Source organism: Schistocerca nitens, chromosome 1 (assembly GCF_023898315.1).
Source record: "Schistocerca nitens isolate TAMUIC-IGC-003100 chromosome 1, iqSchNite1.1, whole genome shotgun sequence".
NCBI lineage: Eukaryota > Metazoa > Arthropoda > Insecta > Orthoptera > Acrididae > Schistocerca > Schistocerca nitens.
The window spans coordinates 280,598,542-280,626,268 of NC_064614.1; the positions used below are offsets into that span (position 1 = coordinate 280,598,542).

The 27,727-nt window shown below is 37.9% G+C and overlaps 1 protein-coding gene across 1 annotated transcript in view; it reads right to left on the bottom strand.

The window, feature by feature from the left end:
- The window catches only part of LOC126248157 (sodium leak channel NALCN), a 394,425-nt gene that overhangs the window by 362,603 nt on the left and 4,095 nt on the right, over positions 1–27,727 (bottom strand). Inside the window, exons 2-3 of the mRNA XM_049948905.1 lie at positions 18,635–18,777; positions 13,752–13,877 (exon numbers count right to left, since the gene is read on the bottom strand). Coding sequence (XP_049804862.1) covers positions 13,752–13,794 — 43 coding nt within the window. The 5' untranslated portion in view covers positions 13,795–13,877; positions 18,635–18,777. The remainder of the gene's footprint in view (positions 1–13,751; positions 13,878–18,634; positions 18,778–27,727) is intronic.

Here is a 27,727-nt window from a genome sequence, read left to right on the forward strand (position 1 = left end):
GTAGATTAAAACTGAAGAAATTGCAAAAAGGTGGGAATTTAAGGAGATGGGACCTGGATAAACTGACTAAACCAGAGGTTGTACAGAGCTTCAGGGACAGAATAAGGGAACAACTGACAGGAATGGGGGAAAGAAATACAGTAGAAGACGAATGGGTAGCTCTGAGGGATGAAGTAGTGAAGGCAGCAGAGGATCAAGTAGGTAAAAAGACGAGGGATAGTAGAAATCCTTGGGTAACAAAAGAAATATTGAATTTAATTGATGAAAGGAGAAAATATAAAAATGCCATAAATGAAGCAGGCAAAACGGAATACAAACGTCTCAAAAATAGGACAAATGTAAGGTTGTAGAGGCTTATCTCACTAGGGGTAAGATAGATACAGCCTACAGGAAAATTAAAGAGACCTTTGGAGAAAAGAGAGCCACTTGCATGAATATCAAGAGCTCAGATGGAAACACAGTTCTAAGCAAAGAGGGGAAAGCAGAAAGGTGGAAGGAATATACAGAGGGTCTATACAAGGGCGATGTACTTGAGGACAATATTATGGAAATGGAAGAGGATGTAGATGAAGATGAAATAGGAGATACGATACTGCGTGAAGAGTTTGACAGAGCACTGAAAGACCTGAGTCGAAACAAGGCCCCGGGAGTAGACAACATTCCATTAGAACTACTGACGGCCTTGGGAGGGCCAGTCCTGAAAAAACTCTACCATCTGGTGAGCAAGATGTACGAGACAGGCAAAATTCCCTCAGACTTCAAGAAGAATATAATAATCCCAATCCCAAAGAAAGCAGGTGTTGACAGATGTGAAAATTACCGAACTATCAGTTTAATAAGCCACAGCTGCAAAATACTAACGCGAATTATTTACAGACGAATGGAGAAACTGGTAGAAGCCGACCTCGGGGAAGATCAGTTTGGATTCCGTAGAAATGTTGGAACACGTGAGGCAATACTGACCTTCCGACTTATCTTAGAAGAAAGATTAAGGAAAGGCAAACCTATGTTTCTAGCATTTGTAGACTTAGAGAAAGCTTTTGACAATGTTGACTGGAATACTCTCTTTCAAATTCTAAAGGTGGCAGGGGTAAAATACAGGGAGCGAAAGGCTATTTACAATTTGTACAGAAACCAGTCGGCAGTTATAAAGAGTTGAGGGGCATGAAAGGGAAGCAGTGGTTGGGAAGGGAGTGAGACAGGGTTGTAGCCTCTCACCGATGTTATTCAATCTGTACATCTACATCTACATTTATAATCTGCAAGCCACCCAACGGTGTGTGGCGGAGGGCACTTTACGTGTCACTGTCATTACCTCCCTTTTCTGTTCCAGTCGCGTATGGTTCGCTGGAAGAACGACTGTCTGAAAGCCTCCGTGCGCGCTCGAATCTCTCTAATTTTACATTCGTGATCTCCTCGGGAGGTATAAGTAGGGGGAAGCAATATATTTGATACCTCATCCAGAAACGCACCCTCTCGAAACCTGGTGAGCAAGCTACACTGTGATGCAGAGCGCCTCTCTTGCAGAGTCTGCCACTTGAGTTTATTAAACATCTCCGTAACGCTATCACGGTTACCAAATAACCCTGTGATGAAAAGCGCTGCTCTTCTTTGGATCTTCTCTATCTCCTCCGTCAACCCGATCTGGTACGGATCCCACACTGATGAGCAATACTCAAGTATAGGTCGAACGAGTGTTTTGTAAGCCACCTCCTTTGTTGATGGACTACATTTTCTAAGGACTCTCCCAATGAATCTCAACCTGGTACCCGCCTTACCTACAATTAATTTTATATGATCATTCCACTTCAAATCGTTCCGCACGTATACTCCCAGATATTTTACAGAAGTAACTGCTACCAGTGTTTGTTCCGCTATCATATAATCATACAATAAAGGATCCTTCTTTCTATGTATTCACAATACATTGCATTTGTCTATGTTAAGGGTCAGTTGCCACTCCCTGCACCAAGTGCCTATCCGCTGCAGATCTTCCTACATTTCGCTACAATTTTCTAATGCTGCAACTTCTCTGTATACTACAGCATCATCCGCGAAAAGCCGCATGGAACTTCCGACACTATCTACTAGGTCATTTATATATATTGTGAAAAGCAATGGTCCCATAACACTCCCCTGTGGCATGACAGAGGTTACTTTAACGTCTGTAGACATCTCTCCATTGATAACAACATGCTGTGTTCTGTTTGCTAAAAACTCTTCAATCCAGCCACACAGCTGGTCTGATATTCCGTAGGCTCTTACTTTGTTTATCAGGTGACAGTGCGGAACTGTATCGAACGCCTTCCGGAAGTCAAGGAAAATAGCATCTACCTGTGAGCCTGTATCTAATATTTTCTGGGTCTCATGAACAAATAAAGCGAGTTGGGTCTCAACGATCGCTGTTTCCGGAATCCATGTTGATTCCTACAGAGTAGATTCTGGGTTTCCAAAAACATCATGATACGCAAGCAAAAAACATGTTCTAAAATCCTACAACAGATAGACATCAGAGATATAGGTCTATATTTTTGCACATCTGCTCGACAACCCTTCTTGAAGACAGGGACTACCTGTGCTCTTTTCCAATCATTTGGAACCTTCCATTCCTCTACAGACTTGCGGTACATGGCTCTTAGAAGGGGGAAAGTTCTTTCGCGTACTCTGTGTAGAATCGAATTGGTATCCCGTCAGGTCGAGTGGACTTTCCTCTGTTGAGTGATTTCAGTTGCTTTTCTATTCCTTGGACACTTATTTCAGTGTCAGCCATTTTTTCGTTTGTGCGAGGATTTAGAGAAGGAACTGCAATGCGGTCTTCCTCTGTGAAACAGCTTTGGAAAAAGGTGTTTAGTATTTCAGCTTTACGCATGTCATCCTCTGTTTCAATGCCATCATCATCCCGGAGTGTCTGGATATGCTGTTTCGAGCCACTTACTGATTTAACGTAAGACCAGAACTTCCTAGGATTTTCTGTCAAGTCGGTACATAGAATTTTACTTTCGAATTCACTGAACACTTCACGCATAGCCCTCCTTACGCTAACTTTGACATTGTTTAGCTTCTGCTTGTCTGAGAGGTTTTGGCTGCGTTTACACTTGGAGTGAATCTCTCTTTGCTTTCGCAGTAGTTTCCTAACTTTGTTGTTGAACCACGGTGGGTTTTTCCCGTCCCTCACAGTTTTACTCGGCACGTACCTGTCTAAAACACATTTTATGATTGCCTTGAACTTTTTTCATAAACACTCAACATTGTCAGAGTCGGAACAGAAATTTTCGTTTTGATCTGTTAGGTAGTCTGAAATCTGCCTTCTATTACTCTTGCTAAACAGGTAAACCTTCCTCCCTTTTTTTATATTCCTATTAACTTCCATATTCAGGGATGCTGCAACAGCCTTATGATCACTGATTCCCTGTTCTGCACATACAGAGTCGAAAAGTTCAGGTCTGTTTGTTATCAGTAGGTCCAAGATATTATCTCCACGAGTCAGTTCTCTGTTTAATTGCTCGAGGTAATTTTCGGATAGTGCACTCAGTATAATGTCACTCGATCCTCTGTCCCTACCACCCATCCTAAACATCTGAGTGTCCCAGTCTATATCTGGTAAATTGAAATCTCCACCTAAGACTATAACATGCTGAGAAAATTTATGTGAAATGTATTCCAAATTTTCTCGCAGTTGTACTGCCACTAATACTTCTACTTCACTACAGGATAAACTACTACTAACAGCGACAAACACGCCACCACCGGTTGCATGCAATGTATACTTTCTAAACACCGTCTGTCCCTTTGTAAAAATTTCAGCAGAATTTATCTCTGGCTTCAACCAGCTTTCTGTACCTATAACGATTTCAGCTTCGGTGCTTTCTATCAGTGCTTGAAGTTCCGGTACTTTACCAATGCAGCTTCGACAGTTTACAATTACAATACCGATTGCTGCTTGGCCCCCGCATGTCCTGACTTTGCCCCGCACCCTTTGAGGCTGTTGCCTTTTCTGTACTTGCCCGAGGCCATCTAACCTAAAAAACCGCCCAGTCCATGCCACACAACCCCTGCTACCTGTGTAGCCGCTTGCTGCGTGTAGTGGACTCCTGACCTATCCAGCGGAACCCGAAACCCCACCACCCTATGGTGCAAGTCGAGGAATCTGCAGCCCACATGGTCGCAGAACCGTCTCAGCCTCTGATTCAGACCCTCCACTCGGCTCTGTACCAAAGGTCCACAGTCAGTCCTGTCGACGATGCTGCAGATTGTGAGCTCTGCTTTCATCCCGCTAGCGAGACTGGAAGTCTTCACCAAATCAGATAGCCACCGGAAGCCAGAGAGGATTTCCTCCGATCGATAGCAACACACATCATTGGTACCGACATGAGCGACCACCTGCAGATGGGTGCACCCTGTACCCTTCATGGCATCCGGAAGGACCCTTTCCACATCTGGAATGATTCCCCCCGGTATGCACACGGAGTGCACATTGGTTTTCTTCCCCTCTCTTGCTGCCATATCCCTAAGGGGCCCCATTACGCGCCTGACGTTGGAGCTCCCAACTACCAGTAAGCCCACCCTCTGCGACCGCCCGGATCTGGCAGACTGAGGAGCAACCTCTGGAACAGGACAAGCAGCCATGTCCGGCCGAAGATCAGTATCAGCCTGAGACAGAGCCTGAAACCGGTTCATCAGACAAACTGGAGAGGCCTTCCGTTCAGCCCTCCGGAATGTCTTTTGCCCCCTGCCACACCTCGAGACGACCTCCCACTCTACCACAGGTGAGGGATCAGCCTCAATGTGGGCAGTATCCCGGGCAGCCACAGTCGTAGTCCGATCGGGGGATGCGTGGGACGAGCTGGCCGTCCACGACAAACCCCAATATGGACCCCCACAGTGATGCCCATTGGCAACAGCCTCAAGCTGTGTGACCGAAGCCAACACTGCCTGAAGCTGGGAGCAAAGGGATGCCAACTCAGCCTGCACCCGAACACAGCAGTTGCAGTCCCTATCCATGGTAAAAACTGTTGTGCAAGGAACGTCTGAGCTAATCTACAGAGAGCACAAACAATTCGACACAAAATTTGAACAGTTATTAAAATAAAAGATTGCCTAGTAAATGCAGTAATGCTGCTACTTGCGCACTGCTGACACACTGCTCGGCGGCGGAAGGAGACTACGCGATTTTACACTATTCAGGTACTAAAACGCAATGCTACAACTCTCAAATACTATAATACGTCCGAAATTTATGAATTAAACAATGCAAATACCAAAAACACGCAAAGAAATTAAGAATTAAACTATGTAACAAATAAGTGAGCTAAGAGTATACGACTTGCTGCTGCAGCTGCTTATCCAACGGCGGCAGGGAGCAAGCAGTGAAGGAAACAAAAGAAAAATTCAGAGTAGGTATTAAAATCCATGGAGAAGAAATAAAAATTTTGAGGTTCGCCGATGACATTGTAATTCTGTCAGAGACAGCAAAGGACTTGGAAGAGCAGTTGAATGGAATGGACAGTGTCATAAAAGGAGGATATAAGATGAACATCAATAAAAGCAAAACGAGGATAATGGAATGTAGTCGAATTAAGTCAGGTGATGCTGAAGGAATTAGATTAGGAAATGAGACACTTAAAGTAGTAAGGGAGTTTTGCTAATTGGGGAGCAAAATAACTGATGATGGTCGAAGTAGAGAGGATATAAAATGTAGACTGGCAATGGCAAGGAAAGCGTTTCTGAAGAAGAGAAATTTGTTAACATCGAGTATTGATTTAAGTGTCAGGAAGTTGTTTCTGAAAGTATTTGTATGGAGCGTAGCCATGTATGGAAGTGAAACATGGACGATAACTAGTTTGGGCAAGAAGAGAATAGAAGCTTTCGAAATGTGGTGCTACAGAAGAATGCTGAAGATTAGATGGGTAGATCATATAACTAATGAGGAGGTATTGAATAGGATTGGGGAGAAGAGAAGTTTGTGGCACAACTTAACAAGAATAAGGGATCGGTTGGTAGGACATGTTCTGAGGCATCAAGGGATCACCAATTTAGTATTGGAGGGCAGCGTGGAGGGTAAAAATCATAGAGGGAGACCAAGAGATGAATACACTAAGCAGATTCAGAAGGACGTAGGCTGCAGTAGGTACTGGGAGATGAAGAAGCTTGCACAGGATAGAGTAGCATGGAGAGCTGTATCAAACCCGTCTCAGGACTGAAGACCACAACAACAACAACAAGAACAAAAATTACCACCAGTTTTTTGCAGAAATAATTATCCAGTATTCTCTTCATGTTTTAGATCTGCTTCACAAATGTTCTTCCTGTTTTGAAGCCTATTTGATCCTCCCCAAGCTGATACTCTATTTGCTCTACCAGTTTCATCTGCAGTGTTTTGGACATTACTTTATTTGTTATGAGAATGATTGAAATGTTGTGATAGTAAATGGGCTCCAATCTATCATCTTACTTAGATATAGGATAAATCAGAGCAGTTGTCTGGTGACCATAAATCACTTCACATTCACAGGTCTTTTCCATTCCTTGCTTTTAAGCTGCAATTGTGATTGAACCACCACTTTTCACCAACTCTGCTGTAACAGCTTTCCCTAAGGCTTTATTATTCTTTGGTTCCGCAACTATTTAATACAATTACCTTTCATCTAGTGGGACTGACTCTAGTTCTGGTCTTATTCTTGGTCATTTATCAGATTCTTTAGAAATTAAAAATTTCTTGAAGTAACTGGTGAAGGTTTCATAATTTTCTTCTTTGTTCACTGCCAGCTTTTTCTCCTCCTCTCTTTGAAAACTCAGGCATGGTGATTGATGCCCATTTAAGTGCTATTTTGCAGTCTTGCAGAAAGTTGTATTATTGTTCTCCTTAAATTCTTTCTCAATTCCTTGAAATTCTTGAAGATGAAATTTCTTTTGGCTTGCTATATGATCTTAACTGTCTTTTTGTCCTAAATTTTTCTTCCCTTTTTGCAAACATTACTTTAATATGCCACATACAAAGGTTTATGGGCTTCTGATCTATTGTCAGTTAGCTCATTGCAATTTTTTGTTCACCACCAGTATACGAGTGTTTACTGTAATGATGCAATTTCCTTGACTGTAGTAGGCAATTTTTCCAGATTATACTTCCAGATTTCCATTTTTTTTATAGTGGACTTTGAAACTCCTTTCTTTTTTCTTGCAGCTTTATCAGGGTTTAACTTTAATATCATTGTCAGATGCAGCCTTTTTTTGTTTGTTTTATTTAATGGAATAGACCTGAATTTTGTTTGTGTCAAGAAGTATCCTGGTATACAGAAGTATTTTCTGAACTACTATGGTCACACTGTCTCTGGAGTTTCATGCTGAGAAGGCAGTGTGGTCCAGCTGACATTCATTGGGGCCTTGGGTGCCCATCACCATGTTTTCTTTTTCGTAGAAAGTTCCTTGAAGAAAGTGAACACAATTTTAAGGTCAAAGGCTCCACACAGTTATGGAAGTCTTTTACTATTTGTTTTTGTTCTGTGCTGAGTGTGAAGAAGCTAACTATTTCTCAAAACTGTCATTCTCTTCTAATTCATATGTTGAAACCACCATTAGCAGTTTTACTATGTTGCTTGGAGTTTCTACAGTTGACTCTAAATTATCCCCAACACACAATGCTTCCACCTTCTTGAGATTTCTTCAGTTGTCTATCTTTAAGGAATCATTTATGTTGAATAATGTACATCTTTTGTTTGCACGTTTCAGTGTCTGAGTAGAATGGACAGCTTTTCAGAAGGAGAACTAATGTTAATTCCAGGGTCAGTTCCTTGCTTATTGGTACAGAACACTGTGAAAAGTTGCTGCAAATTTCTTCTGGCTTATGGTCCAGGTTTTCTTCTGTAGATTCTGTAGTTTTCTGTCAAATATTTCTGTCATGACATCATTGTTAAGATATTCTGCTTTTCCATTAAATACAGAGTTCATTTCAGTTTTTTTGTCTATAGTACAGTCTGTACGTTGATAGTTTTAAAATAATGACACTTCATGATGCACTCCATTTGGTGGCAATCATTGCCATGTCTGTTTTTAATTCATCATTGATCTGGCTACTACATGACTCTGATTCCTTCTTGCATGCTGGTACAGAAATCAAAGTCCTGTGTTTGCCACCTGCAGTGACGGTCGATTTTCAAAACTTCACACCATATGAGGTAGTTCTTTACAAAAGTATTACCTCCATACCTGCTGGCAGAGACACACATCCATTATTAGAAATATGCCTGTGAACCACAGAAGTTCTTCCACATCTCAGCAATCGGCAAACTTCCTTTTCTTTTGAAACAGCCATTAACTGCATTTTCCTTTGCATCGGTCAAACTGCAGCTGTTTATTCTGGTAGACCTTATTCACACATGCCCTCTATATCTAAAACAGCTCCCCCCCCTCCTCCTCACACTCCCCTCCCCCCTCCACCATCAATCATTGGAAGGTACTGTTTAAATGCTGAGGGCCTTCACCTCTGTCTCTCCCACAGAGTTATGTCTTGCCATTAGTACAGAGCAGGACACCCGTACAAGCTGACTGGACATAGGAATAATGTTTCAATTACTCTACTCAGTAAGGAAGGACACAGACAGGACATAAAAAAAATTGTAGACCTGCCAGCCTTCTCTTCATAAACTCCACGATATTCACTACAGTTATCATCAACAGGGAAGTAAACAAATTAAGCAGGAAAAAGTTTGGAATGGGAGACGTAATTTTGGCTATAATGTAAATGATATGGGACATGACAGGAACTTGTAATCAGGTATATGAATTGTAATAAGGAAGTTTGCTACTGGTTTCCAAGAAATAAGAGAAGTCTAAGACTAAGATTATGATCTAATAACAATAATTTAATGTGGTTCTATGACAGAAGCAAGTCATTTGGTTGGACACCATTTCAGTGACTTGTGGGTCCCTACTCTACCCTATTTATCCAAGCAGGGAAAGGAGACCCACAGGTTACTGTGGAATCTGAACCATGTGTCACTCCTGGCAACTCCCCATATTGTTGAGAGGTGAAGACTAGCAGGCTGAAAATTTCTTCACTAGACCATAGGCCTGACCAAAATTTAATTGACAATGGACAGACGATATTAGAAAATACAGGAAAGCCATGGAAAAGTTTACAAGAGGCCTTCACCCTGTAGCGAATGTCAAATGGCTGCTGCTGCTGATGATGATGATGAGGTTGATGATGTAAATGATTATGGTGCCTTTTAATGAGTAAAAGTGGCCAGAAAGAAACAATAACTTCATGTCTGTTGAGCTGCATGGTAGGTCTTGAAGTGTAATGAAGTCTCATTTAATTTCAGAATATGTAGAAAAACAGTAAACTCAGAAGGGACATAATCAAAGTCAGAAAAACATACAGTTCCACATTCAAAAACATACTGAATGTGCTCAATATACAGGTGCTACTTCTTCATCTCTTATGTTCTTATGCCACAGATTATAGGTCTACAATGGAATTCACTTTTAAGCTTTACTCCATTCTATATATAAGTCATTCTATTGTTATTCTGTTTCTCTCAGATTTTCTGACCCTGTTTATAAACATACCATTTCCTGAATGAATCTTTCACTCTGTAGTGAACAGAGCACAGTTTCAAAACTTCCTGTCAGATTTAAAACGGTGAGCTGGACCAGGACACAAACACTAAATCTTGACAATCGTAAGAAATGCTTTTGCTGGTTGTGTTATTCAGGCAATATGCATGACCTATCCTCAGAGTTACAATTCTACCAGTACTTGTCACCCATTTTTCAAACTTCACAGGAGCTTTCCTGCATACTTATCTCATCTAGCACTCATGGAAGAAATATCAACAATGTAGTAAAGGACAGAGATTGCTACTTACCACAAAGAAGATATGTCCAGTTGCAGACAGGTACAATTAAAAGACACCCACAAGTAGCTTTTGGCCACAGCCTTCGTCAGTAAAAGACACACACACACACACACACACACACACACACACATACACACACACACACACACACACACACACACAAGCAAGCAAGCACACCTCATACACACATGACTGCGAACTCCAGCATTCGGGCCTGAGATGCTGGAGATGGCGGTCGTGTGTGCATGTGGTGTACTTGCTTGCTTGTGTGTGTGTGTGTGTGTGTGTGTGTGTGTGTGTGTGTGTGACTGAAAGCTACATGTGAGTATCTTTCAATTGTGCCTGTCTGCAATAATTTGACGTGTCTTCTTTATTCTTCTTTATGGCAAGTAGCAATTCGACTTTTCCTACATTGTTGATATTCCTACCTGGAGTTTCTGTTGTTTGACTCATGGATGTTGCAGAAGAATGGCTACACGATTATCTCCTGATTGCTTCCAGAATGAATCTTTCATTACACAGCAAAGTGCATGCAATTTTGAAACATTCTGACACATTATAAACATGTCCCAGACCAGATAAGAGCAGTGTTTACAAATTACAAAGTTTTGGATTCATGTTCTGTTTAATCTGCTCTTTCAGCGCATCTCTTCTTACTACTGAACAGCAAATACTGGGAATAAACACAGTTTTCCAAAATTCCTACACCACAGAAGACATAGTAAATGATCCAGAATTCAAATCAAACACAATAACATAAATAACTTGGAAGTTGATATCCCCAGTGTAGCAAAGCAGCTTATATCAGTCAATAAAGGCAAGTCCTCCAGTCAAGATTGTATACCAATTAGGTTTCTTTCAGAGTATGCTGATACAATAACTCCAAACTTTACACTGATGAAAGGTCTATATCTAAAAACTGGGAAGGTGCACAAGCCACATCAATCCCAAGAAAGCTAATAGCAGTAATCCGTTGAATAACAGACCCTTATCACAGACATCAATTTGCAGTAGCATTTTGGAACATATATTGTTCAAACATTATGAATTACCTTGAAGAAAATGATATATTGACAAATAGTCAGCATTGTCAGAAAATATGGTTCTTGTGAAACACAACTAGCTCTTTATTCACAAGAAGTAATGAATGCTGTTGACATGTGGTCTAAAAATGATTTCACATTTCTAGATGGCTTTTGGCACTGTTCCTCAGAAGCAATTTCTAATCAGACTGCACATCTTTGGAGTACTGTCTCAGTTGTGCAACTGAAGTCATAATTACCTGTCAGAAAGGTCGCAGTTTGTAGTTACTGATGGAAAGTCATTGAGTAAAGGACGATTGATATCTGGCATTCCTCAAGGAAGTGTTATAGGCCCTCTGCTGTTACTAATCTATATAAACAATTTAGGAGACAATCTGAGCAGCCCTCTTAGATTGTTTGCAGATGAACTGTCATTTACTATCTGATCAAGTCATAAGATCAAAGCCAGCCAATTCCAAAATGATTTACACAAGACATCTGTACAGAGGGAAAAGTGGTAAATTGGCTCTAAATAATGACAAGTGTGAAGTCATCCACATGATTACTAAAAGAAATCTGCTAAATTTTGATTACATGATAATTCACACAGATCTTCAGCCTATCAATTCAATTCAATACTTAGGGTTTACAGTTAGAAATAACTTAAAATTGAATGATCACAGAGATAATGTTGCGGGAAAAGAGAACCAAAGACTGCATTTTATTGGCAGAACACTTACAAGATGCAACAGGTCTACTAACGAGACTGCCTACACTATACTTGTCCATCCCCTTCTAGAGTACTGGGAAAGCAGTACGGGATCTGCATCAAATAGGATTAATGGAAGACGTCAAAAACGTTAAAAGAAGGGCACCCCATTTTGTATTATTGTGAAAAAGGGGAGACAGTGTCACGGATATGATACATGAGTTGGGATGGCAGTCATTAAAATAAAGGCGTTTTTCATTCCGGAAAGATTTCTTCATGAAATTTCAATCACCAACTTTCTCCTCCGAATGCGAAAATATTTTGTTGGCACCCACCTACATAAGGAGAAAAGTTCATTGTCATAAAACGACAGAGATCAGAGCACACATGGAAACATTTAAGTGTTCATTTTTCCAATGCACTGTTCAAGGTGTTCAAAAGCAGAAAAGTACAGAAACAGCTTGAAAGTGGTTCGATAAAACCTCTGCTAGGTGCTTTATTGTGAGTTGCAGAATAGTCATGTAGGTGTACATGTTTGATGATTTTTTGTAGCTCCCTTTATTCAGTTTCATTTAGTCTTTATCTGTCTTACCACTAGTCACCTTCCACCACAGGCCTTACTGTTTGAACTAACTCTTGTGCATGATCGGATGATGTGCTTTACATGGACTAGTGCCAAACTTGATATCGCATTACGACTACTGCCAATCTTGTTATTGCATTAAGAATAATTATTTTTGAATAAACTGTTTCATTATGCTGTTAACTATAATAGTCATTATTCTGTTAATAATTTTCCATACAATCAAATATTGCTGTCATGTCTTACATTAACCTTATTCTCCTTGAAAATGGATATGAGAAACTCAATAATTTTAGTCTTATGGTAGCTCCTATATGAAGAACTAAATAACAGCAAATAAATCATTTTGTCCCAATAAAAAGACAGTGTGGAATGTTATAATAATTAAAGATAATAAGGTACAGCCCTTGCTCATCAAACTGAAAGGTGGAATGCACACGAAAGAAAAGTAAGAGCCTCTACCTACCAACATAAAAGACTGAAGTCACAAATCAAGTGATGTTTTGAACTAAAGGCTTGTTCTCATAGTGGAAGCATGACGTTAGAACAGTTTCCAATTTTTCTCCCTCCACAATGCCCAGTCACTTTATTCACACTTTCCTCTCTGCTTCAGAGGCAGACATTTGGATTCAGAAACCTTAAGATTTAACAACTTTTTTTATTTCTTGCTGTTATGCTGCTGTCACGTTTTATGGGAATAATTAATTTTAATAAAAATATTATTTTATTTTTGATTACCGTTTCGAAAAAATAAATGTCCTTTGCTTTCCCACTCCACATATGGATGGAGTGTACCCACTTGTCCTAATAGATGATTATTTGTGTTTGTGTATGTGTATTCTTTTAAGTCTCATTAAAAATAAAGGTACTCAATGGGTTGCACAATTTCACAAACACATTTATTTTTATTTCACAGTCATTCTCTACATGATATTTCATCTCCTGTTCTCAACCATTAAAAATGTTTCATGAGTATGCAAGCACAATGCACAGTAAACAAAACCTATACTGTTGTATAATTTTCATCCTGCTTTGTATTTTTCAATGACATGTAAATTTAAAGTGACAACCCTGAATTTTGAAAATATTTGAAGTCACATAGAATAAGAATTTTATTACCCGTTCAGTCAGAGTTGTTCATCAATAGATTTAAAGCATTCTACTTATACTATATTCATCTTGGTGTGCTCTGTACACTAAAATAAGTGATTTTTCAATGCCAGTGAGTCAAATCATGTACCCACCTTGAATTTTCATTGGTTTAACATACAAACACACACACAAACAGAGAAATAGAAGATAATAAAATGTACATGCAGAAAGGGATTGAAGTGCAGAGGACTAGTGCAGATAATAAAACTTATGTTCATAAATATCATTTTGTATTACTATTCTGAAACACAGGACAACTGTTTAAATGCAGAGCCAAGCTCTGTGTATCAGCAGTTCTTTATTGCAGAAACTAAAATTTTGCAATAAAATGAAAAATCTGATAATGAGTGTCCTGAAACTCTCCTGATCCAAGCATTTGCATTCGTTAAGAACAAACACACACAGTTAACACTTATCCATCTACTTGCCTGCTGCACAATTGCTATGAGACGTGAATACAGCTGTCAGCATATTTGTTGTGTGACAACTGCTATACTCTGTGGATTGCCTGCAACTTTCTCAGACACTATTTCATCAGCGAGAATGACTAGAACCTACAGTAACAAAAAGTATGTGAGAAGTGCACAAAATTATTTCCGAAAAAGACCAATGAATAAAAGATCAGAGATATGGGAGACTTTTATAGTTGAGACAATACCTTTAAAGTTGAAGAAAAACTGTACAAACTAATTATGATGTTGCAGTCTTACTAGATGGGTACATTTCTTTTTTAACAATAATTGTAAATGTTGGTTTGTCCCGAGATACTGAAGCTCCAATTGTTTCTTTTTTTTTTCCAAATGCTGCAAAGTTGTTTTATGTTGTACGTATTTTTATACAATACATTTGACATAAAATACTGCAACACATTTTACACTTTTAAATGCAGCAGACCTTTCCCCTAGATGATTTTCCCCCCCTCCCTCCCTCCCCCCCCTACACACACACACACACACACACACACACACACACACACACACACACACACCCCTCGTACTCCTTTTACATTCAGTTCACTATCTAGCACCCTACCATTTCTAACTGAATCCACACACACACACACACACACACACACACACACACACACACACACACACACACACACACCCCTCGTACTCCTTTACATTCAGTTCACTATCTAGCACCCTACCATTTCTAACTGAATCTTACTGTTCAAGTTTGCAGTTTGTTGAATTCTCGTCTTTAGTTCTGCTGTCTGTTAAGTAATTGAAGGGCCAGGATTTGCACGTCCTGTTTGATTTAACAGCAGCTGAGATCAAGACCAAAACTGAACAATCAAAACACAGATATCAAACAATAAGGACATAGGAATGGCATGCTGGCCATAATGATTGCAAACTGAGTGTGCCACCAGGTTGTTAACTTCTAACATAATGCCTTTTCTGCCTCTGCAGCTAACAACAGAAATGGTGGAGGAAGATCACAGCTATAAAGTGAGAGCTTATCAGCCTCCCACTGGCAGTCTATCAGTGTGCGTGTGTTGACAGTTCTTTCTCTTGTTGAAATGTTAAGTATGTCAGATAAAATATTCTGGTAGCAATTTGCCCAAGAACTCCTCATATATTTTATTAGCAGCATATACTCAACTGGAAATTAATATAAACTTTGTCTGATATCTTATGAAAAATGAACTTTTTTATAACAAAAGTGAGAATTAGACATATGGGCCAACTCATATTGAACAGATCCATGGAAGTAAGTATTATTTTTTTCTAATATAAATTGTATCAAAACTATTGTTCTTAAATGTTGCGTGGGGAAGGGGACTTGAGGATCTGTTTTCCTCATTTAAGAGGAAATAATATTACATGCCTACATGGTGAAATGTTAAAACTGCATTGAAAACAGAGGAGCAGATACAAAAGGCAGCATGGATATGTCATGAAATTGTGTTAGGTACTGGTTTAGTAACACATCTTTTGTGAACACATGTGGGAGATATTTTAACAACTGTGTCTTGCATTGGTACTCAGAAAGCCAATAGTGAAGTTCTGATGTGCCAGTAATGAAACCACACACAACCATGAACTAAAAACCTTTAATTATCAATTTATTTCTTATTAGCTTGTCAAATCCAATATTTCTGTCAAGTGACAATTCAATAATTATAACACGCCACTGCATTTATACATAATACTTTTCATACAATAATTATTGATTCCTTATCCAAGAAGTGTGTTCAGAACCACCCCCCGCTCTCTCTCTCTCTCTCTCTCTCTCTCTCTCTCTCTCTCACACACACACACACACACACACACACACACATGCACGCACGTGTCTCCCCACTCCCTCCCCATGCACACACACATGGCTGCAGTCAATTGTGAAGGTAGGAACTCTCCCTGCAGCATATCCTTCAGTCCCGTATCCTCCCTGTCCTCAACCTTCATTAGTCCCCATCCCCCACCTGCTTCTGCCCCTTCAGCCCTACACACTCATTCCACCATGCCAGCAGCAAACCTGCACAGTCCTTTCTACTTCTACTTTCTCCCCTCCCCCAAGCACAGCCTCCAGACGCTGCACCTTTCAGTCCATTACCTGCCCTACCCCGTCCCTGTGTGCTCCCACAAGCAATGGTAACATCGTCTCCCAGCCCTTCCCAGCTATCCCTCTCCCCTTCTGGTCCACACCTCTTCTGAACCCCCACTACCTACCCCACCCAAGATTGCTGCTCCCTCAGGCACAGTTGCAGTTGGATCTCTGTGCCTGGAGATGAAAGTGGCCGAGTGTATACGCGCGCGCGTGTGTGTGTGTGTGTGTGTGTGTGTGTGTGAAATGTGCATTTTGTATATTTCTGATGAAGGTCTTGGTCCAATAATTAAATAATGTCTAGCAGTCTTTGTTCACTGCACTTGTCTGCCACTCAATGCCTTCTCTATGCGATGAGTAGCAATCTAGCCTTTTTATATTTTTTTTATTCCATCCTAAATGTTTCTTTGTTTAAACTGTATACTTCTCTTTTATGTAAGTAGTGTTAAGATGATGACATCTCTGAGGAAATCAGCACTTAATGGAATCTGTGGGACCACTAAAACTCATTGAATTTTTTCTCAGTAACACGCTGCAGTCACAATTATAATTTATTTCTGTGTGGTCTAGCAGTTTATACTTACTTTTTATTTAAATCTAAATTTTTCAAAACTCTCTAGAACAGCTCTAAGCATGTGGGAGGTATCTGTAGGTGGGAGACTCCTTCCCCACACAACTTCTCTACAGGGTACAGAAATGCATTTTTGCTTCTCCTTCTAGTTTACCTGGTGGAACAGATACTCTAATGGCACCTGTAGGTTTATAATTATTAACTACTGCTTTCAAACCTATTTAATACTCATCATTGTTGGATACCGTATAATTGTGGACCTTTGCTCCATACCAAAGATATCTTCACAGCCACCCAATTTATGAACACAGTTTCAAAAATAAAACACATTAAACAGTCAGGCAAGTACAATATCAATAGTGTTTCCTTGTTTTTCACAGAATTTCATAACCGCTGTTTGTTTTATTGCAACTACACAGTTTTTGAATTTCTGCAGCACAGTGTCTGATCACAGTAAATCAAAGCGCTAGAATTTATTATCTGAATGAAAAACACAGAACAAGGTATCTGTAAACATCAAATCATAACCTACAAGGGAAAACGGTTTAAAATATATGCCACGTACTGCTGCACAATTAATGAAAGCATCTCCTACAAACTAACTATCAACACTTCTCCAGATGATGGGACACTGAAAAACATCTGACAAGAAAAGTATTATCATTTGACAAATAAACCGGAAAATGAGCTGTTAGTGTAGTTCATAGATGATAAATTCTTCAACCAGAATGGTAAATTCTTTGCATAGGAGACTAGAAAAATATTCAAGCTTAGATGTATTTTAAATTTATAATGTTTTAAATTATTTTCTTTGTGACTTTTAGTACCTTTCTTATATAATTCACAAATGGGATTTGCATTTGAAGGGTTGAAATTTCCCTCCTATTGCACTATTTGTCTCACACCCTTCAACAACATTACTAGTGCATTATGTGTTGTTTACCTTCTTAGGTGTTAGTATGTGGCAAAATATGAAAATGAAAATAAAGTGTTTCAAAAATATGTTGTTCACAGAGGGAGAGTCAGTTTCAGATTTGCCAGAGAGCTGTTGAACAATAATGTTAAAGAGTGATCAGCTCCTAAAATGCTGACCAACACATTATTGGTTAACTGAGTTAATGTGTTGATTATATGGCTATTGCGCTCACATAACTCATACCAGCTGATCACCTTTGTTTGAATAAGAAGTATTTTAAGGGATCTGAAATACATATCATGATAAAATTGTTGTAACAATACCTTCAACACCAAACTAAAATGACTCATAAAAGATTTCTTGCAAATAGTAGACAAAAAGTTGTTTAACAGAAGCAAGCTGAAGTCAATTACATTCACGCAGATGCACTAAAATTAGAAGAAAATTCCAAATTTTATGCACTAATAATTCTGCGACTTGATGATAGGCCTTGGGTAAATAGTGACTGACAGCTGCAAGCATCAGCTCATTTGAGTTATGTTGTACTATTAATGTGCCAACAACAAATCATCAAAGTGAATTTATACCTTGCACCTCCAGGTGGGATGTAAATTAACATCACCATAGAAGTAATGAAGATTTTAATACAGCAGGACAATATAAGATAGCAGAAAACAATACAGCAAAGACTAAAGTATAGAGTGATGATTCACAGACATATCTTTAAAATGGATCCAGTATTAACACTGATGCCATTGTGATAGAACCAGAAACCACATGTATTAAAAGACTTTTTTGTTTGGCTACTTCATTTTTAACATCAAATTGCTGACTTCCTTGTAACTAAAATACTGAATGTATGGAAACAAAATGGCTTTATTCTATGACTTCATCAAAAACATCTGTTTTGTTTACATTTTTGAAAAATCTGAAATTTTAAAATAATGTTTCTACTGAAATGCCACAAAAAGCTGCACTAAGTCTAACTTTTCTGAAACAGCAAAAGTTTCTAGTCACAGATTAAAACATAAATGAATATCTGAAGCTTGCAGTAAGTGATTCTTACAACCAAATAATCTAGTACATTATAAGCTTACACAAAAGTGGTAGAGTACATTACACAAATAAAGTTTGAAAGTTATGGTACATTTCACAGCCAGTACATACTGTTTCATATATACAATTACCCTGCAGCGCCAACTACTTTAACAAAACGTACATATGACCCCATACTAAATGAATTTAATAGACTGCAGTACTTCATTTTGACTGACCTGGACTTACGACAGCTATTGGATGGAATAATAGCTGACGTGGAAAAGCCGATGTTGACGCCAACTTTAACAGTTCATTTCACAACAGGGACAAATAAAAATTATCACTTCCTTCTGCAGGGTGTAGATGAGCCGGGTGTCACCTGTAAACAACAATCAATACATTGACGTGCTTCCTGATAACTTCACATGTGTTTCCACATATGTACATCACCAGAATGAAATTGTTTTGAATGTACCTCTACTCAGTCACCATTACCATTATTAGAAACCACAAGTTTCAGTTTCAAATGCTTCACTATGGAGAGTATGTTTGTATAAGGTTTCCCAGGAGCATTAAGACACATGAGACTCCTACATACATATAACCTAGGTTGTGTGCCATGATGTTTTTTGAAAAAGCATATTTTCATCTGCAGTACCTAAATGTTTCACCTAAAAATCACTGTCAACTCAAATAAAATCACTCCAGTTTCTACAAAGTCAAATTAAATGTGACCGCTGAACCTGTCATTATGCACGCAACTAGGATGATTTATATCACAACAGTCTAGATGGTTAAATGAGGATTAAATATTGATTTTTACCTATTGCTTATATATTGATTGCACAAAAACTCCCTAGAATGTTAACAATTTTTTCTGTGTTACTGTCGATTTTAGTTGTTCTCTAACTGCTGCTGCTATATTTCTTGTCATATTTATGTGTTTCTTTTTCTTTTAATGGTACTGAAAATGCAAACATCTCTCATGTAGCATACATTACTTCTAATAAAAGGTTACAATTAAATCCTAAATGATTTTTGTCAATCTATATTGTAAATTGGTTTTTATTTTTTGAAGTGAAATATATCTGGTGTGCTACTGAGCTTGAAAGAAGAAATATTCTCCAATGAAACTGCTGAATAGTTCCTGTCCATCTTCTACTGGGTAACAAATGCCATATATTTTTCTGTTTTCACTCACATCCTCCTAGACAGCAGTCCACATTTAATTATTTTTAAAAAACCTTAAAACATCTGAGAATTATAACTGATGATCTCCTCACTGTTTCTGTACAAAAACTATGATTTCACTGGTATCTTGGCTGTAACTCATAAGCCTTCATAGTTGCTGCTTTCCATCTAAGCAACTACCTACCACAGTGACTGTATGGGTACTGCAATGTGCTGCATTGAGGCAGCCTAGATAGTGGTCATGCATTACAAAGACGGGGCCATGGAAAAGTGAATTATGGAAAATATAATTACCACACTGATACTTCTACTGGATGTTAAAGAAGGCAGCAGACTGAAAAATTTAGTTTCCGCAAGATGAATGACTCAATTCATTTCCGATCTTTGAGGTAATCCGGTACTGGTATTATTATGAAATTAAGATGGGAACAGGTGAGTTACAGGTAACACATTGACTAAATTATTATTCTGATAATGAAATATAACCAATATTAAGAACCACTGTGTGAGCCCTTGTCACAAGCTGATGAGGAGGAAATACAGAGAATACACAGGAAAACACAGATGTTGATAAATCATGTGATGGGATATGGAAATTTAATGACAGCCAAAGCAGAGGGATAAACACCAGAGATAAATCAGGAAATACTCCAGCTTATGCAGGAAATAAGAAAATATGAAAATCCTAGGGGCACAACAGGGAGACAGCAGCATTGACACCTTAGGACTTGAAATTAACAGGAAGTGCAAACAGGGTAAAGTGAAATAGACACGAGACACATGTAAAGCAACTTGGATAGAGTAGCAAGTAAAGGAGGTGTTCTATGAAGTATACCTGACAATCCTCTTTTAAGGGTAGATAGATTGGAAGCAGTGTATCAAATGTCTAAATGATGGAGAACAACTACTCTGAGAGGATGAAGGTGATGTGGAACAAACAGTTCAACAAAGTGCTGAAAGAGCTGAGACAGCAGGACACGGTTAACTAACTAAGCATTTCTAAAATCTGTTGGAGCTAAAGAAACCAGGGTAGGCATTATCATCACATCTCCTAAGATAGTGTGAGCAGATAAAATTGGAAGCAATCAGGCAATCAATCTGACATGTCACACTTTTGTTTAAAATAATGTACAAGACAGAAAGAACAGTTTTAGAGGTATTGCATGAAAATAAGTTTAGTTTCAGAAATGGAAAAGGCATCTGAGAAGTAATTTTAACTTTGTACTTGAAAATGCAAGGAAGAAAAAAGAAAATTCAGGATAAAATCAGACAATGGAAAATCTGGGCTGGATTAACAACATGAAAAGAACAGATTGCTACTTACCATATAGAGAGAGTGATGAGAGGCAAACAGGGATGTAGGAGAATGAGCGCTAAATCAGTCTGCCACTCCATGCCTCCTCTATGTGATGAGTAGCAACCTATCCTTTCCATATTGTTGAAAATTGAAGATACTTTCACAATATTTGTGGGCATAGAGAAAGCATTTAACCATGCAAATTTGAATAAGATGTTAACAATGCTGGCAGAAGGGGAGTCAGAGAATGCACTGGAAGTACTAAACGTGGACGATTGAGAAAGATAAGTGACATTGAGAAAATCACACAGTTTATTAACTTACACATCAAAGAAGCAATGAAGTGAAATAATTTCAGAAGCGGACTACAATTGCAAAGAAAACAGACGCCAATGTTAAGCTTTGCAGATGACGTACATCTTTTGGCCCAAAACAAGGAAAACTTAGAAGACTGTTGGATGGCATGGACAGCATACATTGCATAGAATATCAACTAAAGATAAAAAAGTGACAAAATGGAAGGTTGGAGGATCTAATCTCCACTAGGTAATCCTGATTCAGGTTTTCTGTGGTTTCCCTAAATTACCACATGTAAACACCAAGATGGTTTCTGTCCCACCACTGTTAAAACTAGACTGGTAAGTAAACAGTGATATCATGATTTATCCAATGATTTTGCAAAAGTGAGCACTGGACCAAAAAAATCTGTCACACTACTTTGACCTTGATAATGGCCTCAATTAGATGCAGAAGAGAGCCCATAAGTTTCTTCAAGATGCCTTGTCAAGTGGACACCAGTCACTGATGATTAAATCCTGCATAGCTGCCAAACTGGGGAAATGTTAATTTCCCAGACATTTTCTATGAGATTAGGAGCACTTGATTTTGCAAGTTAGTCACGGTGCAATATGACGCTTGTGTTTGTCAAACCAGGAATGTTTTCAAGCAACACTTTGAACATAGACACACTTGTCATAAAGATGTATAAGGAAGGGCAACACTGGTCACAAGGACCATTTAAATAAAAATCACTGATAATTTTCTTTCTTGGCCTAAATGTAGCTGTTATACTGAAATTGACTTTATTGTTGTTGTTATTCTTGATATCACTCATAGAATATTTGTTCAAAGCATAATTACGTTTATCTTTGGTATTCATAGTGTAGAATAATTACAAATATATCTGGTTAGCTGTTACTGACGTGACAGAGGACTTCCAAAGTTTCAAACATATCTTCACAGGGCTAATAACTGGAGATTGAGGTTGGCTGATTTCGGTCATTCATCCATATACCATGGCCTATGGGCCCATTATACAGGTAAACTTTAAAATGTGTCCAGAACGAGATTTTCACTATGCAGAGGAGTGTGCACTGATATGAAACTTCCTGGCAGATTAAAACTGTGTGCCGGACTGAGACGCAAACTTGGGACCTTTGTCTTTTGCAGACAAATGCTCTACCATCTGAGCTACCCAAGCATGACTTACGTCCCGCCCTCACAGCTTCAATTCTGCCAGTATCAGTTTAAAAAAAAATTTGTTTTATGTATTCCTCGATCTGAAGACATATATAAAAAAGAAGAACAAATGTTTCCTTGCTATGTGTATCAATACATTTAAAATATTCATTGTCATATCTCTGCTATAGTCACAACCTGTGTTGAGAAACAGTTATAGATGAATGTAATACAGTTAGCTAGTTACATGTTCCATGGACCATTTTGCACAATACATTCTAATGATGTGGAATGAGTCACTTCACATTCACATATCAAATTAATTTTAACACATCATTACATTCTGAACATTTCTAAGGTGATGTTTATTGTTTCACAAAAAGAAAAAAAAAGATATACAGATGTGAGTTAAGTTATTTCTGCCCACCACCTTTTACACATTACAGTGATACGGTAATAAGGAGTTGTCAACGAGAAGCTTTCTCAGTTTGCTATGAAATTTTACTTTGCTGTGTATCAGACATTTTATATCACTGCGTAAGTTATACAAAATTTTGGTTGCATAATTGTGCACACATTTTTGTGCTAAAGACAAACTTCATGTGGAGTAATAAATATCATTTTTCCTTCTGGCATTATAATTATGTACCTCATTTTTCCTTTTGAACTGTAGTGAATTATTTACGACAAACTTCACGAGTGGCTAAATATACAGTTAGCTAGAAACCTAATACTTTAAAAAAGGTATTATTTACTGTGTTATACTAAACAGTTTTTGTTTGCCTATTACTGTCTGATTAATACTTCTGAGTGACACCATATATGAGTTTTTGCAGAGATAACAGGATTGTGGTGAAAATTTATGGCATAATCTGTATCACTTCAGGCATAGGGTTACCGTCATAGTCTCGGATGTTATTGAATTTAGCAGGAGTAAGTAAGAAACACATATTTTCTTTTTTTCTCAAAAAATTCCTGCCCCGAGATAAAGGCCTCCAAAGATGACACTGCATACACTGTTTTGAAGATGCAAATTTTCGAAAAAAATTTTAAATGCCGTATCTCTGTAACAGTTCTAGATATTTTGTTAAGAGTTTTTTATTTGAAAGATAATTTCTTTATGATTACAATGGTATCCTATGTTTGGACATATCTGTCAAAGTTATTTTACTGTTACCTTTTGAATTTTTTTACGATTTACAGAAAAGAAATTATTTCAAAAATGCCAATCCAGAAAACTTAGATTTTTTCTGTTGATTAGTACCATGTAGTACTACATTCTCAGTAAAGGAGAGCTTCCATTATTAAGTTGGACAGGTTACATTTTTAAAAAAGATTTTTTTTAACTTTCAACTGTCTTACTGAAGTTTTTCACTAATTTTTTTTGTTACAAGGTTTGTTTCTATTGCCTTTGTTGCAGTTATTTCTGATCACTTTCTTTGTTGCAGTTATTTCTTTTCACTTTAATTGTTGCAGATATTTCTTACACTTTGTTGTAGTTTGTCAGTTTCTTTGTCATGGCTGTTCACTGCAAGTTTCTGCATTGTAGTTGTTCTGTGCTAATTTTTTCACTGAAGAGGCTCCTAAGAAATCTGAGATCATCCAGTGAGTTCTGTGTTTCTGTGAGGAATTTGCCAGTTGACACAGTTGCAGTGTGTTTTGTGAAAAGGGCTGTTTGAAATGTCTTCTGACTGGGGCCACAGGAGAGTGAAGTGTATTGACTATTTGCATACCCTTAAAAGAGTTATATATAAGACAAACAAAAACAGACTTTGTTAAGTTTGGGAATAAGTGTTCTCATTTGAAGACTCTGTTTCAAGGCGAAGATGTTTCCAGTATGACTTTTTGTGTTCTAAATGTATTGACAGAATAACAACAATGACAGTATCTGAACAAGATGAAGCCTCCCATGGTCCAGATATTGTATCAATAGAGGAAGAATTAAATACCCTGAATCAGTCAACCACATAGGTAGGTGTTAGACCTGTTAAGAAATCGTGGTCAGTGAAGTTGAGTGATAAGCTCTACGCATCAAGAAAGTGCAGAGAAATTACTATAGTTATGGATCAATACACTACAGCAAAACTGACCACACTCTTCAAAATAGAAATTCCATCTTCAGAAGAAAATGAACCAAAGAACTCTTGCCAGCAATTTTTTACAAATATCAATTCAGCTGTTGAATATTGTGCATCCTACAGTGAAAAGATGCAAGTTTTAACTATTATTCCACAGACATTTTCAAAGAAAACAATTTTGAACCACATTCCATCAGTATCAAAGTACTTGGTAGACAAATCAAGAAATTTGAGGTCTGTAAAAGGAGTCTTTGGAAGATCAGATCTCTATTATGATCATCCTATAGAGGCAGCTCAAGTTCAAATAGTGCAGTCATTTTATCTGGAAGATAAATGGGATTGTTCTCGTCAGAGTGCCAACAAAAAAGGACACTATAACTGTAACAGTTGAAGGTCAAAACGTTGTGCAAGTGAAGAGGTACACGACACGCAGTACTAAAAAAAACTTTTCTAATTCATAAGAGCAACTATACAACTTCACATATGGGAAGTTCAAAATTTTATGCACTACAACCTAAGTGGGTAGCTCCACATCCACCAGACATTTTGTGTCTGTTTAGGTGTGTACTGCGTGAATTTTGAACTTTGTGTGGTAACTTTGAAGAACTTATTGGAGCACATGACATAGACACCTTGGTTGGGCATGTGAAGTCATTAGTAGTCTGTGATGTAAAGCGAGAGACTTGTTTGTTTCAAGAATGTAGTGACTGCCCTGCAAAGGGAGGGCTGTCTCTACAGACACTTGGCCTGGAAGACATAGCAGATAACTCTGCAGAAATTATGTATGTGACATGAGAGGAAAATAAACTAATTAAGAAAACTGTTGCCTTTGACAGTTTCATTGATCAACTTGGTAAATAGTCAGTGAAAGCAGTCACACACCAGCATCTGAAGAAATTGCAACAACACATCGAATAAGTTAAAGGGTGTGAAGAGGTTGAAGAACTATGGTTAGTGCTTCACTGTGATTTTGCTGAGAACTGGTCTGTAATTCCCCCGCAAGAAGTAAAAGGGTATCATTGGAGTAATGACCACGTTTCAATTTTTACAGGAGTGATATTTTCAAAACATGATCATGAGTGTTGTAGTTATAAGTGATGGCACAGGACATGACTTAGCACTTGCTTTGCTGGCAATGCGCAAAATTCTTCAACTGCAAACAGGGGCAGAGAAGATCATTATTATTTCTGATGGTGCTCCTAGCCATTTTGAAAATAGTTACCAGCTGTTTGAATTAAGTAAGTTGCTTGTGCCAACTGACTGGGTATACTGTGCTACTGGTTACGGGAAGGGGCCTTGTGATGGTGTAAGAGGCCTCCTGAAGCACCATGCCACAAAACATAATATTTCCACACCAGATACAGCTGTGATTCAGAATGCTCGGGATTTTACGAGACACATGAAATCTTACACATCTACAGGCCTCATTCTTTTGTCCAAAGAGGAAATCGAAGAATCTCATGAGCAGAAAAAAATAAGAATGGTCGAAACAAACTACTACTGTGAAAGGAATTCAGAAGACACATTTCTGGACTCAAAGTAAAGGGCAAACTCATATTGCACACACTTTAAAGAGCAAGAAATAAGAAATTTCATTCGTTCAGCTAACACCTCTGAAACATCAGGATAATATTCAGATTCACTGAGAAGGTGTGTGTGTGTGTGTGTTCACAATGTTTTGAAGACTGTTAAGTGCTCCAGTTCCTATTGGTTCAATGGGAAGGTATCACTCTATATCATAGGAAGATATTGAAGCAGTGAAACACATTTTTAGTTCATTGACTGGCTAATTTCAGTACAAAACAGAGTGCACGGAATGAGTCTCTTACTCATCTTTCAAAACTAATATTATGTTAAATAAGGCTAGGTTTAGATTTTTATGAGCATGTTATGTGATAATGCGGTAATAAAACAGGTTTTACATACGTCAAAAATTTCAATTGTTTATAAAACCTGTTCAACCTAAAAGCGGAAGCTCTCCTTTTCAGGGAATGTAGAACTATATGGTTCTAATCAACAGAAAAAAAAAATCAAAATTTCATGGATTGACATTCCTGAAAAAAAATTTGTTTCCATAAATTATAAAAAAATTTCAAACACTATAGTAAAAGAACTTTGACAGGTAAGTCCAGATGGAGGATTTCTTTGTAATCATAAAGCAATTATCCTTGAAATTTAAAAAAAAAAAAAAAATCTGGAACTGTTCCAGAGATACAGCATTTTAAATTTTTTTCCAAAATTTGCATCTTCAAAATGGTATGCACAGTGTCATCTTTGGAGAGCTGTACCTCAGAGCAGAATTTTCATTTTTAGAGAAAATAAAATAATACATGTTCCTTTCTTAGTGCTTCACTTTAACATATGCTAAATTCAATACCATCCAACACTATGAAGGTAAGATTTTCTCCTAGCCTGTCTGAATTGATATGGACTATGCCTAAGATATTATCGGATAAAGCTTGTGCACTATATGTAAAGTGGACAGCATTATTATAAATTGTGTTTAACATGTGAAATACAAAGCTAATTTTTCTAGATTATTTGTGTTACTAACTGATCTGGTAAATAAAGAATACCTTCCTAAAGTAAAATCATTCACATTTTATGCAATTAGACATAACAAATTGTCATACTGATTGTGTTGTGTCTGTATGTGCACATGTTGAGAGTATTTGTAAGTCTACCAGATATAGTTTCTACAACGTGGCACAGCTCCCAAAAGGGGTAAAAACTATTTCTCCTTTGAATGCTGTATTGAGAGTACTCTATGAAATGGGCCACTCAAGTGAAATCTGAGCTACAATTAATTCTGGAGTTCTGGCAGATGTGTATAGCATCTTCCAAATGTGACTATGTTTCTATTCTCTTAAAATGTCTCAAATAGGCTGCTAAAAAACTGTCATGACCTGCTGTTCATTTCACTACCTATCTACGAGAATATGCAAGGCAGTGAAAATATTCTTAATAACAAATCGGAAATATAATTTCCCTTCACAATTCATTCTTCTTCAAGGAAAAGGGCATAAGTTCAGAAAAAGAGATAATATTACTCTCTTACAAAGAATAATGAAGACTTTATTTGAGAAAAAGTTTGTAAACCTACACCTAACAGATGGAGACCTGAAACAGTTATGGCTAGCTATTGCAAAAAAGATTACAGTAAGCCTATTATAAGGCATAACACACAGTATGGGATTTGTGTCTATGCCTGTTGACAACTGTTAATATTAAGTTTACTTATGACTTTATTTGACTGTAGTTTCATCGGTACAATATACTCCATGTGGCATATGAATAATGTAGAA